This window comes from Haliotis asinina, chromosome 13 (assembly GCF_037392515.1).
Source record: "Haliotis asinina isolate JCU_RB_2024 chromosome 13, JCU_Hal_asi_v2, whole genome shotgun sequence".
Lineage (NCBI taxonomy): Eukaryota > Metazoa > Mollusca > Gastropoda > Lepetellida > Haliotidae > Haliotis > Haliotis asinina.
The window spans coordinates 11,602,810-11,620,021 of NC_090292.1; the positions used below are offsets into that span (position 1 = coordinate 11,602,810).

Here is a 17,212-nt window from a genome sequence, read left to right on the forward strand (position 1 = left end):
TGCCGTAATTATATTCTGGATTCGTGTTGCATAATAAATGATTCACGTACTGTCACAAGCAGGGAAAACACAAATAGCCTGTGTAGTCCCTATCGCCCCTGCAGTACAGCCTTGTCCTCCATTGCTGGGTGGAGGGTTGGTGCAGCTCCTGGTGCGGGTCCGTATAACATCAGTTCTTGTTCCACACGTGATGCCACATGTAGCAGTTGACCACTGTGTCCATTGTGTCCGGCCACCGTCCACTGTAAAACAAACCGTGAGTGAGTTTAGTTTTACGCCGCATTCAGCAATATTCTAGCCATATGGCGACAGTGTGTAAATAATCGAGCCTGGACCAGACAGCCCAGTGATGAAATGCATGAGCATTGAACTTCGCAGTTGGGCCACGATAACATGTGTCAACAAGTCAGCGAGCCAAACCACCTGATCCCGCTAGTTGCCTCTTATGGGTTACTGAAGATCAGTTCTCACCAGGGTCTTCATGGGTGCACTGTTAATCAGACTTATGAGGGTGGGATTCATACTTACAGTTTTATATTAAGATAGGAAACACAAAAATAGACTTCATATATTGTACCTAAACTGGATATCCAGCAAAACAAGAGAATGCTTTAATCTTATCGTTTCTGTCGTTCCAGGTGAAAGTGCTATACATAAATAAGCGTGTGTGTAGACACAAGCAGGACACCATCTTGTACAGATATAATTACGTAAGAAAAGTAATTAAACAAAATACATGAACACAGAACGACAAACATTCCTCAACAACTAAAGGAACAATTACCGGGACATGGAGTGAAGGAACACTGTACAGGCTGGACTTCCAGTAAATCCCCCGTGCATGTTGCACCGCCAAAGCTAGGGGCCGGATTAGTGCAGGTCCTGGTTCGTGTTCGTGAGATATCAGTTCTCGTTCCACAGGTGATTCCACATACTGGATTGGTCCACTGAGTCCATTGTGTAAGACCACCATTCACTATAAAAACAAACCCAAGAAATAGCGTGTTATTCATAAAGACAAAACAATACCATTGTTGACTCTTATCTGATACCAAACCATTAGCAAATTTCGGAATTCAAGGTCTCGTGACTCCGAGAGCAAAAACATAATATGTAACAGCTGTGAAAAACAACTAAACTACTCCCTAACTCCTGGATAGTTCGTTGTTAAGCTTCATGGAACATATCTTTAGAAAAAAAGAACGACACAGGTACACCCCCGACACACACACACACACACGCACGCACTCACACACACACGCACACACGCACGCACGCACGCACGCACTCACACGCATGCAGACACACATAGTTCAGTAAACATATAACAAAATCATCAGGCATATTTTTATATTTCTTTTTCGAACACGGGAAATAATTAGTAAATGTCAGTTACCGGGACATGGAGAGAAAGAGCATGTCTTTGGTTGGACTTCCAGTAAGCTACCCGTGCAGCCTGCGCCGCCAAAGCTAGGGGCGGGGTTTGTGCAGCTTCTGGTTCGTGTGCGTGAGATGTCGTTTCGTGTTCCACATGTGATGCCACAGTCTGGATTTGTCCATTGGGTCCACTGTGTAAGGCCGCCGTTCACTATTAATAGATACAAAATGTGGTTTTTGCTTCAGTCAAAACCAAAACCAGAGAATCACAAAAGCGAATTAAAGTTCAGAGGCGTGTTCAGTAGAACTGGTTTATGCGCAGCGAGCACGCGCATACACGAGAACGGCTGTTGAACTGTAACAGTCTTCGCCTGTACTCTTCTTGCGATAATCCATAGAGATCTCACAGCAGTCCTTTATCGTTCCTTTCGCGAAATGGAGCTTAGAGACAGGTTCTTATTATAAAAATATCAAATAGCAATTTTCCACTTATTTCGTAGCGTGCTTGTTAGAAGATGGGTTAATGCCAATGTATGTCTCAATTGTGAGATTTTAAATACTTTCTGATAACTGGCGCTGAACCGTGTCGCTTAGCAATATGCCAGGCTGCTTGAATAGATGTCTTTCCATAGATGCCATTAATGATTCAAGTATAACCTAACAACGCTGGACGCCATGTTAAATCGCTTGGCGTGACCGCTCTCAAGTGGTCACGCGTGTATTCGAGGGTACGCGAGACTTCGTTTTCGTTCAGCAGCGGATATATTCCCGAATGCTCGCAAGTATTCGTTTCGTTGAACACGCCTCAGGTATAAATGTCACTTATCCCGAAGTATAGTTGGTAAGAGCTAATAATGAACACTTCAATACAGAAGCTACTCCTGGCTTCTGGATAAACATAACGGAAAGAATTCACTTCCTTTGGAGTACAAAGGGTGTCACAGCGAGGCAACAATTTTTTAATATCAAGATTTCCTTTCTAACCTTTGATAAGCTAGTATCAACCTAAACGAGCAGGATAACTAAACAAACTGACGCATGTTCTGAATACGCAATAACGACAATAATACCGTGTCCATGTACGCAGCGTATTTGTCCATTTATATAGCATAACGCGTCTGTTTATATAGTGCAATGTGTCCGTTTATACAGCGTAAGGTGTCCATTTACAGGGCGCAGGGTGTCTATTTATATAGCACAATGTGACCACTTACACAGCATAAATTGTCCATTTTGTTACGAGTGTGTATTGTCTGTATATTGTGTTATTAATTAAGTAATCATTATTATTGTTATGGGTCACATTTCGTATAATAGATGGTCAGCACTTTTAGGATTTTGGCATCGGCCCTTAGCTTTCTATTTGTTGACGTCCGCGAGACATTGTTGTAGATCTCTCCACGTTAGTGCTCGAACGTTCTTGAAACTATGACAGTATATATAAATGCAAGTTGCCGTGTTGTGAGGGGGGCGGACACACATTACTGGAGTATACATCATCAATCGCTGCCAACGCTTGATCTTCAAAGCCTCCGTCATACCGCTCGCTGTGTTACATTCTGCATAACTGTTTCTCTCTCGCACTAAGACTTTGGTGAGTTTGCTATATATATATATTTTTTTTGAGATATGTTTTATTCACTTTACTTGGTTAAAGTTAAATGGGATATATGGGTATAATATAATGTAAGAGATCGCATAGTACAAAGGCAGACAGTATATTTTGTGACCCATTGCCTTAGACTTGTCTCATTTGTATTGCATTTTACATCCGTATTGTGAAATTGACTTGTGACTTTGTATGACTTGCTCTCTCTTTGCTAAATAATACAATATTTGAATGTTTAGACTTGACTTTGTTCTGTTTTGCTGGTTCACATGGGATTTCTTACACCTTGTGTCACTGCAACATTCTTAACTGTAACAATTTATATTGTGGAATGTGCCCATTTAAATGGCAGAATGTGTCCATTACATTGCACAATGTATAGCGCAGTGTGTCTATTTATACAGCGTAATATTACCAGGACATGGAGTGAAGGAGCATGTTACGGGCTGGACCTCCAGCAAACCACCCGTGCAAGTTGCGCCGCCATTGAGGGGGGCGGGGTTGGTGCAGCTTCTGGTTCGGGTACGTGTGACATCAGTTCTTGTTCCACAAGTGATTCCACAAACTGGATTGGTCCACTGAGACCACTGAGTCAGACCACCGTTCACTATTAACAGACAGAAATGTGTTTTAACAGTTATACAAAACCAATAAAAACAAACAATTAGAATCAAAAGTCTGATCACTAAGCAGACTAACCTAAACCCATCGTCTAAGGCGCGGCTTTACGTATTCAGGTTGTTAGAAGTAGTTAAACCTAAAACTGCCTCCATTACACAACATATCTCTCCAATAAGGACGGAACAGGAGGCCAGTATCTGTCGTTTATTGACGACCTAGCTTCGTATGTTGGCGACTTTAGCGCGTATATTGGAAACCCACTTTCACATACTGGCGCCCTGTTACTGACCCTGTCCTAACGCAGAAATCAGAACAGTAATTGTTATTGAAATACAGAAACAAAAATTCAATGTTTTCATCCATTTATTAAACGTCAAATGTCGCTCCTGCAGCGTCACGTTCCAGAACAAAGTGTACAGATTTAGCAGCAGTATAACGGGGAAGACAACGAATGGGCTTTACACTTTGTGCCTTTGCGGGGAATCGAACCCGTGCCGCAGGCACTATAACCACTAGGCTACCTCACTTGTTAATTGCGTCCATGGGCGGTGAGGTAGCCTAGTGGTTATAGTGCCTGCTGCGCGGGTTCGATTCCCAAGTTATCACAACCCACTGATCTGCTGTCAAGTTGTACATACGTTGCACACTGCACTGTAGGCGTCGTCATTTTTTGTTTTTGTTGTTTTTTTTTGTTGTTTTTTTTTTGTATCGTGCATATCGTGCTACCCAGATGAAGGACGCCAATATTAATATCGCTGTGTTCGGGTGCAACGGTTACGAAACTAGGGCGCCAATATGTATGATTTTAGGTTTAAGCGCAATAAACTCCGAAGACTCGCCAATATTCGCGCGGGGGCTGGGTCCTCGGCCTAACGGCTTCGGACTCGACCAGTCGCTCGAATATTGGAGAGTCTTCGGAGTTTATTCCTTACATAACATACTGTGTCCAAAAATGTATCCAGATACTACTCCTATATTTTCATAACGTTCATGTTATTTTGCTTTAAATTGTATACCTCTAATAGTTTAGGTAAAGCATTTTCCCTTAACCCACGTAGTAAAGATGTGTTTTCTGTCACATAGTATGTGAACCTCTGAGCCCCCGACTTGGGTATAGTGTTAAAAATTACAGTGGAAGCCGTCTCATTGGGACTGAAGAGACAATGCGGTCTAGACGATGTGTCGGATTGTAGGGCTGGTGATAAGTGTACAAGTCACGGACGGGACTGATATTTTATGCCAGTGTTGACAACTTGCCGAATTGGACAGGTGCCGGTTTGGGCAGCTTCCACTGTAAACTGTATAAATTTGTCAGGAGAAACAAACAAATTATTGCTTCTACTTCTACTTTCAATAAAGCGTTTAGCACTAATCATAAACAGGCGTGTATCCATGCGATAACAAATGTTCCTTATATTAGACAGTTTGTAAAAAGCGTGATCGACAGTAGTTTACTGTCTCAGAAAACCTTTCCTGCATTCAAGCCCCGTAACGTAGTTTACTTTATTTTTTTAAAAAATCTATCCTCAATACATGTACTAGTTCCTGACATGTACTAGTTCCTGCTCACCTGTCTTTCTGTGTTAACGGAGACCTACCTGGACAAGGACTTAATACACATTGTTGCAGTCTTGTTTCTATCGTTTCTCCAGAGCACGCCGGTCCACCAAACCTAGGAAAGGGGTTTGTACAGAATCTAAACCGGGAGCTGTAGACGTTGAACCTGGAGCCACAGGTGATGCCACAGGGAGGATTGGTCCACTGACTCCATTGCATGTAGCCTCCAGTTACAGGCGCTGCAAGCACGAGCGCTTAAGTCAGTTAACTTGTACCTGACCGGAGTGAGTTTAGTTTTACGCCGCACTCAGCAATATTACAGCTATATGGAGAGGGTCTGTAAATAATCGAATCTGGACCAGACAATCCAGTGACCAACAACATGAGCATCGATCTACGCAATTGGAAACCGATGACATGTGCCTGTGGGACACCAGAAGTGAACTTCACACATTGTACCCGCTAAAATAAGTACCGGGCGCTTGTTATGGGAAATACGGTAAATGAAGGACATTCTGATTGGAGAAGGTGACTCTGGTTACAAAACAGTTTCTATCTAGTATATGTATCAGATATGAATGTATCAATACCTTACAGCATCAGTTCACCAGTACAACAGAGAACAACTATTCGCGTGAACACCACTATAATCTGGTTCATTCCAAACTGTGCATAAACATGTCATAGGAACAGGCGGGACCGAATTATTGTATATATCATATTTTGTGCATTGCCAACATGCAAAACATTATTATGTTGTAACAGTCTTTCCATAGCTTTGAGCCGTAGGTACTAACCCTTTCACAGATTCTATTTAAGAAAAGTATATATTTCGGACATTCTCTTTTTAACGGTGTATTTCAAAAGGGCACTTACGTTTTAAAGGCTAACAAAATAGATAGTTGGTTTTATGCCGCCCGTAAAACCTTTGCATGTGTAATAAAGGACATTTATAACGCGCTTTTCCACTCACTTGTTCCTTGCTCAAAACGCTAACACATTTTTACCTCACATAACCCAAGCTCCCATTTTATGCTGGACGAACAGAGGCCAAACTCACGTGCCTAACGTGAGACCACGTGTGTCAGATGCGCTTCAGTGTGGGACAAGTCCTCGAAACTCTCAGGAGTCAAACTGCCAAACACAGTAAACCACCCAAGGGCTCTTCGCGCCCACCGTTACTTAACGTCAAATGTATTGTGGCCAGAGCTCCACACTCAGGAGCATGCGCTACCACACAGGGTTAGCCTCTTCACAGGGGCTTGTATCGCTTTGAAACGGCGTTCGAAAGACATATAGATGTATAGCCCCACCCTAGTACTATATAAAAGGAAAGGGATGTAACGAAGAAACCACCCCCTCCTCAATCAAAGTTACTTGTCACCGCGTAAAATATTTTAAGGCCCCATCGAGGCCAACGGATCGAAAGCCAGATGATTTCCCTACAAAACGAGCCATAAATGGTCACAATCGGATCATTATTTCAAAAGTTATACGCTACGAATCATCGAAAACAGCTACTTCCGCAATTTCACGCCAAAATCATGGATCACCAAATACGGCGAAAACTCACCTTTTAACTTCGTTTATTAATTCCAGCCACGTTGACAGCAATCCTACTCACATGTCAGCCATAAGCGACCTTGACATTCAAGTGAACTGAGCAGATCCGCACAAACAGACTCGGGCCATCCGATTGGCCATTTCCACTGTATATTTTGTTTCCAACCAATCGGGTGGCCCGAGTCTGTTTGTGCGGATCTGCTCAGTTCACTTGAATGTCAAGGTCGCTTATGGCTGACATGTGAGTAGGATTGCTGTCAACGTGGCTGGAATTAATAAACGAAGTTAAAAGGTGAGTTTTCGCCGTATTTGGTGATCCATGATTTTGGCGTGAAATTGCGGAGGTAGCTGTTTTCGATGATTCGTAGCGTATAACTTTTGAAATAATGATCCGATTGTGACCATTTATGGCTCGTTTTGTAGGGAAATCATCTGGCTTTCGATCCGTTGGCCTCGATGGGGCCTTAAAATATTTTACGCGGTAACATGTAACTTTGATCGAGGAGGGGGTGGTTTCTTCGTTACATCCCTTTCCTTTTATATAGTACTAGGGTAGGGTCTATACATCTATATGTTTTTCGAACGCCGTTTCAAATCGATACAAGCCCCTGTGAGCCTCTTCGGAGGCAGATTATTTAAACCTGTGTTATCATTTACCGCTACATGAAGGAAAAACACATGTTTGTGGCACAGTTTCTGCCCACCCTCTTTGCATCTATCTTCCTCCCTCTCTCCACCCCTTTGTATCTCTCTCCCTAACCTCTCCGTCTCTCTATCCACTCTTTCTGTCTCTCACCACACCCTCTGTCTCTGTCCTTCCCCCTCTAGCCACCCTTTCTCCCTCCACACCACTATCTCTGTCCCTCTCTTCCCACCCTTCCTATCTTTCTCTCCCTGTCTCTGCAACACCCCACCTCTCTCTCTGTCTCTCTCTCTGTCTCTCTCTCTCCGTCTCTGCCCCTTCCTCCCCCCTCTCTCTCCGTCTTTGCCCCCTTCCCTCCACCTCTCTCTCCCTCTCTCTCCCTCTCCCTCTCTCTCTCTTTCTCGAATTCTACTCAGTGACGACTATTTGTACAAAGTCTTAGGACTAACCAAGACTCGGACTTATTTCATTTTCTTTATCCGTGATCACACAACCATTACACAAGAATGTCATATGGCCTACTTACAATCGCAAGCAGGGAAAACACATGTTTGTGGCACAGTTTCAACTAGGTTTCCAGTACAGTCTTGTCCTCCACTGCTGGGAGGGGGGTTGGTACAGCTCCTACTGCGGGTTCGTACAACATCAGTTCTCGTTCCGCAAGTGATGCCACAAGGTGCATCAGTCCATTGACTCCACAGCGTCAGACCACCGTTTACTACAACACATGAGAAAGACTTTGTTGTTATAGATAGAATGCTCTTCACTACACATACTGACCCACAAAAGAAACCGCATATTTAAAAGAAGGATTTGTGACAGACATTATGAACGTTACCAGATGTTGGGTGAAAAGGCTGTCCGAAACATTGGAAGCTTCAGATCCAAAAATGTCATGATACTGGCATCGAAAAGGGGATTTACGTTTGGGATATTCTTTTTCCTAAAATAAACTTTGGCGTATTCGTTTTTATGGCTGCATGTATGACTGAATCAGTTCAAGTTATGGAGTACGTCGTGCGTCGTGCGTCGTGTTAAATATATGTAATATATATAATATATGTAATTATCTCCTACACTTTGCGCCTGAAATCTAGTTATTTTGAATTTAAGATTTTCTATTTAACACACACAGATTACCTATTACATCTAATACTGTCAAGGCACGGACTGTAGATCGCAACCAAATGAAGGTAGATAACCACGCTAGTGACCATGGGGACTTACAACACTTTTGCCATCCGAATGGGCCCTAGCTGAACAGAAACAATCGTGTCTGGACAATACAATCTAGAGAAAGACATCATAACATCCATAGCTATGATCTTCACGGGTGAACTATCATATGATGTAGATGAGAGATCTTCACTGGTGAACTATCATATGATGTAGATGAGAGATCTTCACTGGTGAACTATCATATGATCCAGATACATGGACCTTCTCGGGTACACTATCACATGATCTGGATAAATGGATCTTCACGAGTACACTATCATATGATGTAAATGGCAGATCTTCACAGGTGAACTATCCTATGATCCAGATACATGGACCTTCTCGGGTACACTATCACATGATCTGGATAAATGGATCTTCACGAGTACACTATCATATGATGTAAATGGCAGATCTTCACAGGTGAACTATCATATGATCCAGATACATGGATCTTCTCAGGTACACCGTTTTATGATCAAGACACATGGATCTTCTCGGGTACACTATCACATGTTCTGGATGAATGGATTTTCATGGGTTCACTATCATATGATCCAGATAAATATAAGGCTTACCCGGACACTGCGAAAAGGAGCAGGCTTGCGGCAAAACCTCAAGCAGATTGCCAGAACAGGTCAACCCGCCGTTGCTGGGTGCTGGATTGGAACAGCTTCTGATCCGGGTACGTGTTACGTCAGTCCTGGTTCCACAGGTGATGCCACAAGGTGGATTGGTCCACTGGGTCCAGAGGGTCAGGCCACCGTTCACTGGCATAATAAAAATACTGTCATCAAATAAACCCAATAGAAACATAAGTCTGAAAGCAAAAATGCTTACATCATCGAGAAGAAATTGTGTGTTTTAGAAGTGCATAAATACGCGAATATTTTTCACGATTATAGCGTTTTCACTTCATTAGTTCAAAGACAAGTTACAAAGAGAACTAAACATAAACAAAAGAAATATCAAACATCTAGGTCTTAAATGCGACTAAGAGATACGCACCTGGGCAAGGATTAAATATACATGGTTGAAGGATCGTTTGGAGAGTTCCTCCAAAACATTGCTGTCCACCAAACCTGGGGACAGGGCTCGTGCAGCTTCTGAACCGAGACCTGACAATGCTGCTGGTGGAGCCACAGGTGATGCCGCAGGAAGGGGTGGTCCACTGAGTCCACAGGGTGTATCCCCCATTTATAGGAGCTGGAAATAAGTGATTTCGGTTATGTTACTGTTTCAGCTTAATGTTGATAGAAAGCCTCAAAGATACGATCTATGTTTGCCGACCACAGATGGGGAAACGCACGCACACCACAAAAAATGGGGAAAAAATGTCTAACACACTCAGGAATTTTCCAGCTATATGTGGACTAAGTAAACCAGTGGATATGATCGTCATCATCGATCGAACCAACTGGGTTCACAAATGACATACATGTACATCTGTCCCTTCACCGGGTAACATCTTTCATCACGAATGGATTGATGGACATTTTTCTAATTTGATGAATTTTTTTCTACTGGACCGTTAGACCCTTTTTTGGAAAAAAAAAGGAAATAAGTTCTAAAACGTTCAATAATTGAAATATTACTAGAGATTCGTGCTGTATAATAAACCATCCACGTACTGTTACAGGCAGGGAAAACACACGTGATTGGCTGGTTCTCGATCAACGTTCCAGTACAGTCTTGTCCTCCATTGCTGGGTGGAGGGTTGGTGCAGCTCCTGGTGCGGGTCCGTACAACATCAGTTCTTGTTCCACACGTGATGCCACATGTAGCAGTTGTCCACTGTGTCCATTGTGTCAGGCCACCGTCCACTGTTAAACAAACCGTGAAATTACAGAATGTATTTTTGTGACATGAATGCTGAGCGAATGATTTTAGTTTTGCGCTGGTTTTAGCAACATATCATCAGCTTTGGGAATATGAATATGAACATGAATATGAATATGAACGAACGCTATAACCATAAGCCCCCCCCCCCCCCCCCCCGGCACCGAAAACATCTTATAACAACATAACTTGTATAAACTCTTTCACTTGAGGCGTACTAATGTCGGATATAATAATAATAATAATAGTGGGTATTTGTAACTGCGCCTGTATCTGTATGCTCGCTCAAGAAAGGTGAATGTATGTTACATTACATTACACATACATTACGTTACTAATAGTTAGAATTACGAAAAGGAAGAAAAATCTAAGAGAAGGCTAAGGAGAAGTTTGGGTTTTCAGATGGGACTTGAAAGAGTTCAGTGATTCGGCACACTTGATATATCAGCAGGCAGTGAATTCCAAATGAATGCAGCGGTGTAGGTAAAGGACCTCTGACCATAGGAGACAAGTTTGACTTTTGGGACTGTAAGTAAATGTTGATCCTGGGATCTGAGGCATCGTGCAGGGGTGTACTGTGTAAGAAGTTCGGATAGGTACTCCGGAGCTTGGCCGTAGAGACATTTATATACAAGACACAATATTTTGAAGTTCACACGGTACTTAACAGGTATCAGCATTTTGAATTGTTTGGGGTTTCTGTAATTGCACAGAGTTGAATCCAGCATGGAGGCTATTACAATGGTCAAGTCTAGAATGGACAAAAGATCTCACTAAGGCATGGGCACAGTCTGTGGTGATGTATCAGCGGATTGAGTTTATGAGGTGGTGATGGTAGACATTACGTAGACAGTTGATATGGGCCTCTAGTGAGAGGTTAGAGTCTATGTACACACTAAGGTCCTTGGTAACAAAGCAGGGTTGAATGACAGAGGAGGCTACCTTGACACCTGAGACTGATACTCCATGCAGTTGCCTATGGCTGCCGGCTATCAATAGTTAAAGGATTCCACTGTGTTTCACAGTAAACTACGGTTCAAACGAACTCGAAGACCTCGAAGGGACCATTAGTTTTAGTCCGTTGCAATCGCAGCTCGATGTAATAATATGGTTTGTACAAATACTATGCCTTGAAGCATCCTGATTATAAGAATACATTCTTATCTACAGTAAACTACGCTTAAAGCGAAGTCAAAGTAAACTTTGTAGTAACTTACAACCTTTTTTCATTACGCATATTTAGAAAAAATACTGCAGCAAATGAGAGTTAGAAAAAATCACTTTGACATGTCCTCCAAGTAGTACAAGCGTGTTCGATATAGCTGTAGTTCGATATATCCGTACATTACCGTAATGTACTGGAAAAGGTTTTTGTACCCATCCCGTAATTCCTGGGTGTTTTCATGATAGGACATGAAAAATGAAAAAGGAAAATACTGAAACAAAACAAAACGAAACGAAACAAACAAACAAACAAAAAAAAATAATAAAAAAGAAAAAGAAAAACAAAACAAAATGGGGGATACGTACATATTATGTGTACAAGAAACGAGCCATTACCTGGACAGGGAGAAAATGAACAGGTGACCGGAAGGGAATCCAGTATAGAACCGACACAGGTTTGCCCGCCATTGCTGGGGGCGGGGTTGGTGCAGCTCCTGGTTCTCGTCCGCGTCACGTCAGTGCGTAGTCCACACGTGATACCGCAAGATGGAGTTGTCCACTGAGTCCAGAGTGTGAAGCCACCGTTCACTGTCATACACAAATACCCAGAAATTAATCATATTTTGCTCATTTTGAAAATGGTAGGTTGAGGTGGGAGGGGGTGGGGTTGACTCTCACTGAAATGCTGCAACACGATATACCGACCACAGGTTCTTTTGCCCTTAATTGTGTTCGAGCTTCAGATGGGACTCCTGAGTAATAATAATGATTATAACAATAATGGTAATTAAAGCAGCACCTGTTTCCACGCACTTGTGCAAACTCAAAGTGCTAACACACAAATTTATTACCCAGGATACACCTCTGAGTCGCTAGAAGGTTACGTTCACGTGACTGAATTCCAAACAGTACACACACTCCAAGAACTATAAGCAATCCTGCAGACTCTGTGTAACTTACAAAACACAGACACAATTGAGAACTGGCGTGATCTGAAGCCATGAGAAGCACCTACCCGGACAGGCATTGAACACACATGTCCTCGTGAGTGTTTCGACTGTGCTCCCAAAGCACTGTTGTCCTCCATTACTTGGCGCTGGGTTGGTACAACGTCTGGTTCGTGACCTGACAACGCTGTTGGTGGAGCCACAGGTGATGCCACAGGATGGGTTGGTCCACTGCGTCCATTGGGTGAATCCTCCATTCACTGTAGGGGTGTCAGGTGTGCGTTACTCAGTTCCATATTCATGAATGTATACGTATGACAAAAGAGATCACGACAGCTTTTCAATAGTCAATATTGCCATTTTTGTCTTTCAAAATCTTCACGCAAAGACCTTAAAGGCACTATATCACACTACACTTCTCTAAATGTACATGATGCATGTCTCTCAGGAGTACTACCTACCAGCTCTAAGATAAGCTACTAGATAATTTATTCCAAAACCGGCAAAACATTATTTCAAGCGAACCCCATAGATCTATGTCCATTTGGAACGCTCTTTACTATTATTTTACGTACAACACGTGATTGAAATCAGTTCCACAAGAACAAACAATACTGCTTCTGATGTAAGGATCAATCGTTTTGCAGCTGTTCGCAAATGAACACATCGGCAAATGAAATCTCACTCAAGTCTAATTCACTCAATGTTCATATAGCACGTTGGCCTCATTAGTAATTAGTTGGCCTCATTTACAATTAGTTGGCCTCATTAGTAATTAGTTGGCCTCATTTACAATTAGTTGGCCTCATTTACAATTAGTTGGCCTCATTAGTAATTAGTTGGCCTCATTAGTAATTTGAATGACTGAAGAATGAAACAGTTACAACTGTTTCTCTATTTTCTCGAAAACGAAAGACCAAATGGTACAAGCCTCTTTGGCGAAATTTTAAACCAGACATAAATATGTTGACGCAAAGAAGTGCCTCAAGTCATTCAATACACGGATGTATAATTAGATGTTTGACTGTCATTTTAGGAGATGATATTTGGTGAACATAGGGGAGTTTCTGGGCTTCATCCTCTTTTTAGTCTTTGAAAACACGTTTCAGGACTTGTTCTGATCCCACCATCAAGGAAAATACATATCAGTCTGTGTCCATAGACCTCTACATGTATTGTGACGTCATAATCATTGTCACGCCACGGGCACAGATAACAGTTATTTAGAATATACAGTTCGCTCTATCACCTTGCATAGTGTAATAAAGCACACGTTCGCCTTATCGTCAGTATCGTCAGAACACGTGGACTTTTGCGTGTCGAACTGAAACATTTTAATGTGTCCACTAGCGATTTTAGCTGACTAAAACACCTCAAATCAAGAAACGGGATGCAAGAAACAGCGCAGCTTACTGTAGGAGGCTGTACGAGGCGATGACAGCTGACATGCAGCGTGGCGCAGGTTACATTATGACGAACTGCAAAAGTGTTCGATTACGAGGGGGCTGGCTGGAATGGCTCAGTGACGCCAAGGCATTGTGACGTAACGCAAAAGGTGTACATTATCGTCTGATAAAGTACTGTCGGCACATTTGATATTTCACCGAAACATCTTAGAATGTTCATTAGTTTTACCAGAACAAGCCCTGAAACGTTGTATTCAAAGAATAAAGTGAACAACAAACCCGGATAATTCATTGCGTTCATTATACCATGTATATGGTTCAAAATTGTTCCAAGCGTTGAACTTACCAACACAAGGACCGAAAACACATGTATTCTGTGCAGTCTCCACAAAAGGTCCGTTACACGCGAGTCCGCCATTGCTGGGGGCAGGGTTGCTACAGGTTCTGCTTCGTGTCCGCAGGATATCGGTTCTTGTTCCACAAAATATACCGCACGGTGGATTGCTCCACAGGGTCCACTGTGTCAGACCGCCGTTCACTGATGCCATGAAAAAAGAATCAGTACCTTATTGACGAGGAATTTCAGGTAAGGTACGTCTATGGTACTTCTTTAGAGTACTTTAGAATTTCCGTCTGTAATCTTTAATTACAAATGAGATAACACTAATTTTTATTCACATCACATCGATTGGGTCGACCCGTGAAGATACTGGTTAGAATTCATCCTTAGTTCCCCTTGTTTGCCGCGAAAGAAGACTTCGGGTGGCCACGCTGACACATGTCAGATGACATATGTCGTCTCACCCCATATCAGTAAATCGAAGCTCATGCTAGGTTAGCCGTGAAAAACTCACGGTAGGCAGAGATGGCAGGCATTCTAACCCAAGTCTATTGTTTGCTATTTAATTCCGCACTCACCAGTACACAACTATATGGCTGTGGTCTGTAAATAATCCAGTCTGGGCCAGACAGTCAAGTAATCAACATGAATATGGATTGTATGGGGTACGATGACGAGTCAGCGAGCCTGATCACCCGATCCCGTTATGAAGTTATTATTATTATGAAGATCAGTTCTAACATGATCTTCTGCAACGTGTAATATCATTGACTAAGATTATTATTATTATCATTACAGTGTGGATTGTGGGTCACTTTATCATGATATATGTTCAGTCACAATAGTATTGTTGACGGCATCCTGTTCGAGAAAGTTCTAAGTGAATGGCGAGAGAGAGACACGTTGCTAGTGTTTTCTCGACTATGTGTCATATATATAAAGGCTGGTTGTATTGAAACTCACGGGCTTACACTCGGGATTACACATGAGTTAAGTGCCTATGCCTACCGACATCGTCTGTCAGTCAAATCATCTGACCTAGAAGACTGACGCTTCGTGCATGACCTGTGACTTTGTAAACTACCTTCGGTTAGTTCATGTGATCTAACTGCGAGTTGATGTTATATTTATGACCCATTAACACAGACTTGTGATTCAGTTGCATTGTTCTAGAAATCTGCATTACGAGTCTTGTAACAGGTTCATTATTTGCTCAATATATTATTAAATATTTGAGATTTGTCTGTGTTGTATTTTGCTGGTTCATTGCGGATTCTTTTACCTTTTGTAACTGCAATGTGTAAACCGTAACACAAGTTCTAACCACTGTACATAGTGGGGAAGAGACACGAGTAAGAAACACACGAGTAACGATACACAATAATCACCATGGAAGACGTTCCCTCACCTGGACAGGGAGTAAAGACACAGGTCTGAATCAACGTCTGGACTCTGTCGCCAGTGCAGGATTGGCCACCATTACTGGCAACAGGATTCGTGCAGCTTCTGAACCGTGACCTGACAACGCTGTTGGTGGAGCCACAGGTGATGCCACAGGATGGGTTGGTCCACTGCGTCCATTGGGTGAATCCACCAGTCACTGTAAAAGGATCGAAGTGCTTCTTTATATATGCCCATGATCACACCCACAGAGCTACACATGCCTTGTGAAGAAATCTGGAAAAGGATACAGGAACACTTCTACTTTCATGCGTTCCCTTGTTTATTTCTATGAGTATGTATTCTCCGAAAACACTGGTCAACCTGAATTTTCCATTCGGATAGGAACTATAAGGACGGATATTTTACAAACGCGTTCCCATTTCTCTTAATTCCCATCACTAAACACAATGCATGGAATGCACCAGCACAAACCAGCAGTCCCTTCCACGTGCATGTTTGGCGGTTTTCAAGTAGGTTGCTAAATCACTGTGCATCATTATTTTTGTCAGTCTTTTTGTCATTCATTACACAGTTCTTAGCGTTTGTTTATGGTCAATTTTTGTATGAAAATGACAAAAAGCGCTCTCATGAAAATTTCACATCACTCACCAATCATCTTTCAAGGATGATTGCTGTGCAAAACAACTATGGTCATAAGGAAGTGCCAGTAGTGATGCTCTCTCAAAACAACTATGGTCATACGGAAGTGCCAGTAGTGATGCTCTCTCAAAACAACTATGGTCATACGGAAGTGCCAGTAGTGATGCTCTCTCAAAACAACTATGGTCATAAGGAAGTGCCAGTGGTGATGCTCTCTCAAAACAACTATGGTCATAAGGAAGTGCCAGTAGTGATGCTCTCTCAAAACAACTATGGTCATACGGAAGTGCCAGTAGTGATGCTCTCTCAAAACAACTATGGTCATACGGAAGTGCCAGTAGTGATGCCCTCTCAAAACAACTATGGTCATACGGAAGTGACAGTAGTGATGCTCTCTCAAAACAACTATGGTCATAAGGAAGTGCCAGTAGTGATGCTCTCTCAAAACAACTATGGTCATAAGGAAGTGCCAGTAGTGATGCTCTCTCAAAACAACTATGGTCATACGGAAGTGCCAGTAGTGATGCTCTCTCAAAACAACGATTGTCATAAGGAAGTGCCAGTAGTGATGCTCTCTCAAAACAACTATTGTTATCATATTGATTGACTCCTATGCATCTCCCAATTTTATCAATCGCAATTTAAAAATGAAGTTTCCCTACTTTTCTAGAAGAGCATACATGTAGCTTAGTTCATAGTTTCTGTTGACTCTGTCTCAAGCATTGATGGCTACAGACATTGACAAGATTAGTTGCCTATAACCCGACTTGCAACACATACACCCAGGCATCAAATACAAGTGAGTGTGTGAGTTTAGTTTTACGCTATTCCAATTATGTGGTGGCATTCTGTAAACAATCAAATCCGGACCAGACAATCCAGTGA

The 17,212-nt window shown here is 42.3% G+C and overlaps 1 protein-coding gene across 2 annotated transcripts in view; it reads right to left on the reverse strand.

Annotated features, from left to right (window-relative positions):
• The window catches only part of LOC137259878 (SCO-spondin-like), a 93,385-nt gene that overhangs the window by 33,977 nt on the left and 42,196 nt on the right, over positions 1–17,212 (reverse strand). The window contains exons 17-29 of one of the 2 annotated variants that reach the window (XM_067797510.1): positions 15,693–15,884; positions 14,291–14,482; positions 12,607–12,798; positions 11,988–12,179; positions 10,220–10,411; positions 9,597–9,794; positions 9,167–9,358; positions 7,897–8,088; positions 5,206–5,403; positions 3,402–3,593; positions 1,397–1,588; positions 785–976; positions 51–242 (exon numbers count right to left, since the gene is read on the reverse strand). In XM_067797510.1, coding sequence (XP_067653611.1) covers positions 51–242; positions 785–976; positions 1,397–1,588; positions 3,402–3,593; positions 5,206–5,403; positions 7,897–8,088; positions 9,167–9,358; positions 9,597–9,794; positions 10,220–10,411; positions 11,988–12,179; positions 12,607–12,798; positions 14,291–14,482; positions 15,693–15,884 — 2,508 coding nt within the window. The remainder of the gene's footprint in view (positions 1–50; positions 243–784; positions 977–1,396; positions 1,589–3,401; positions 3,594–5,205; positions 5,404–7,896; positions 8,089–9,166; positions 9,359–9,596; positions 9,795–10,219; positions 10,412–11,987; positions 12,180–12,606; positions 12,799–14,290; positions 14,483–15,692; positions 15,885–17,212) is intronic. The other variant, XM_067797511.1, reaches the window with a different exon arrangement.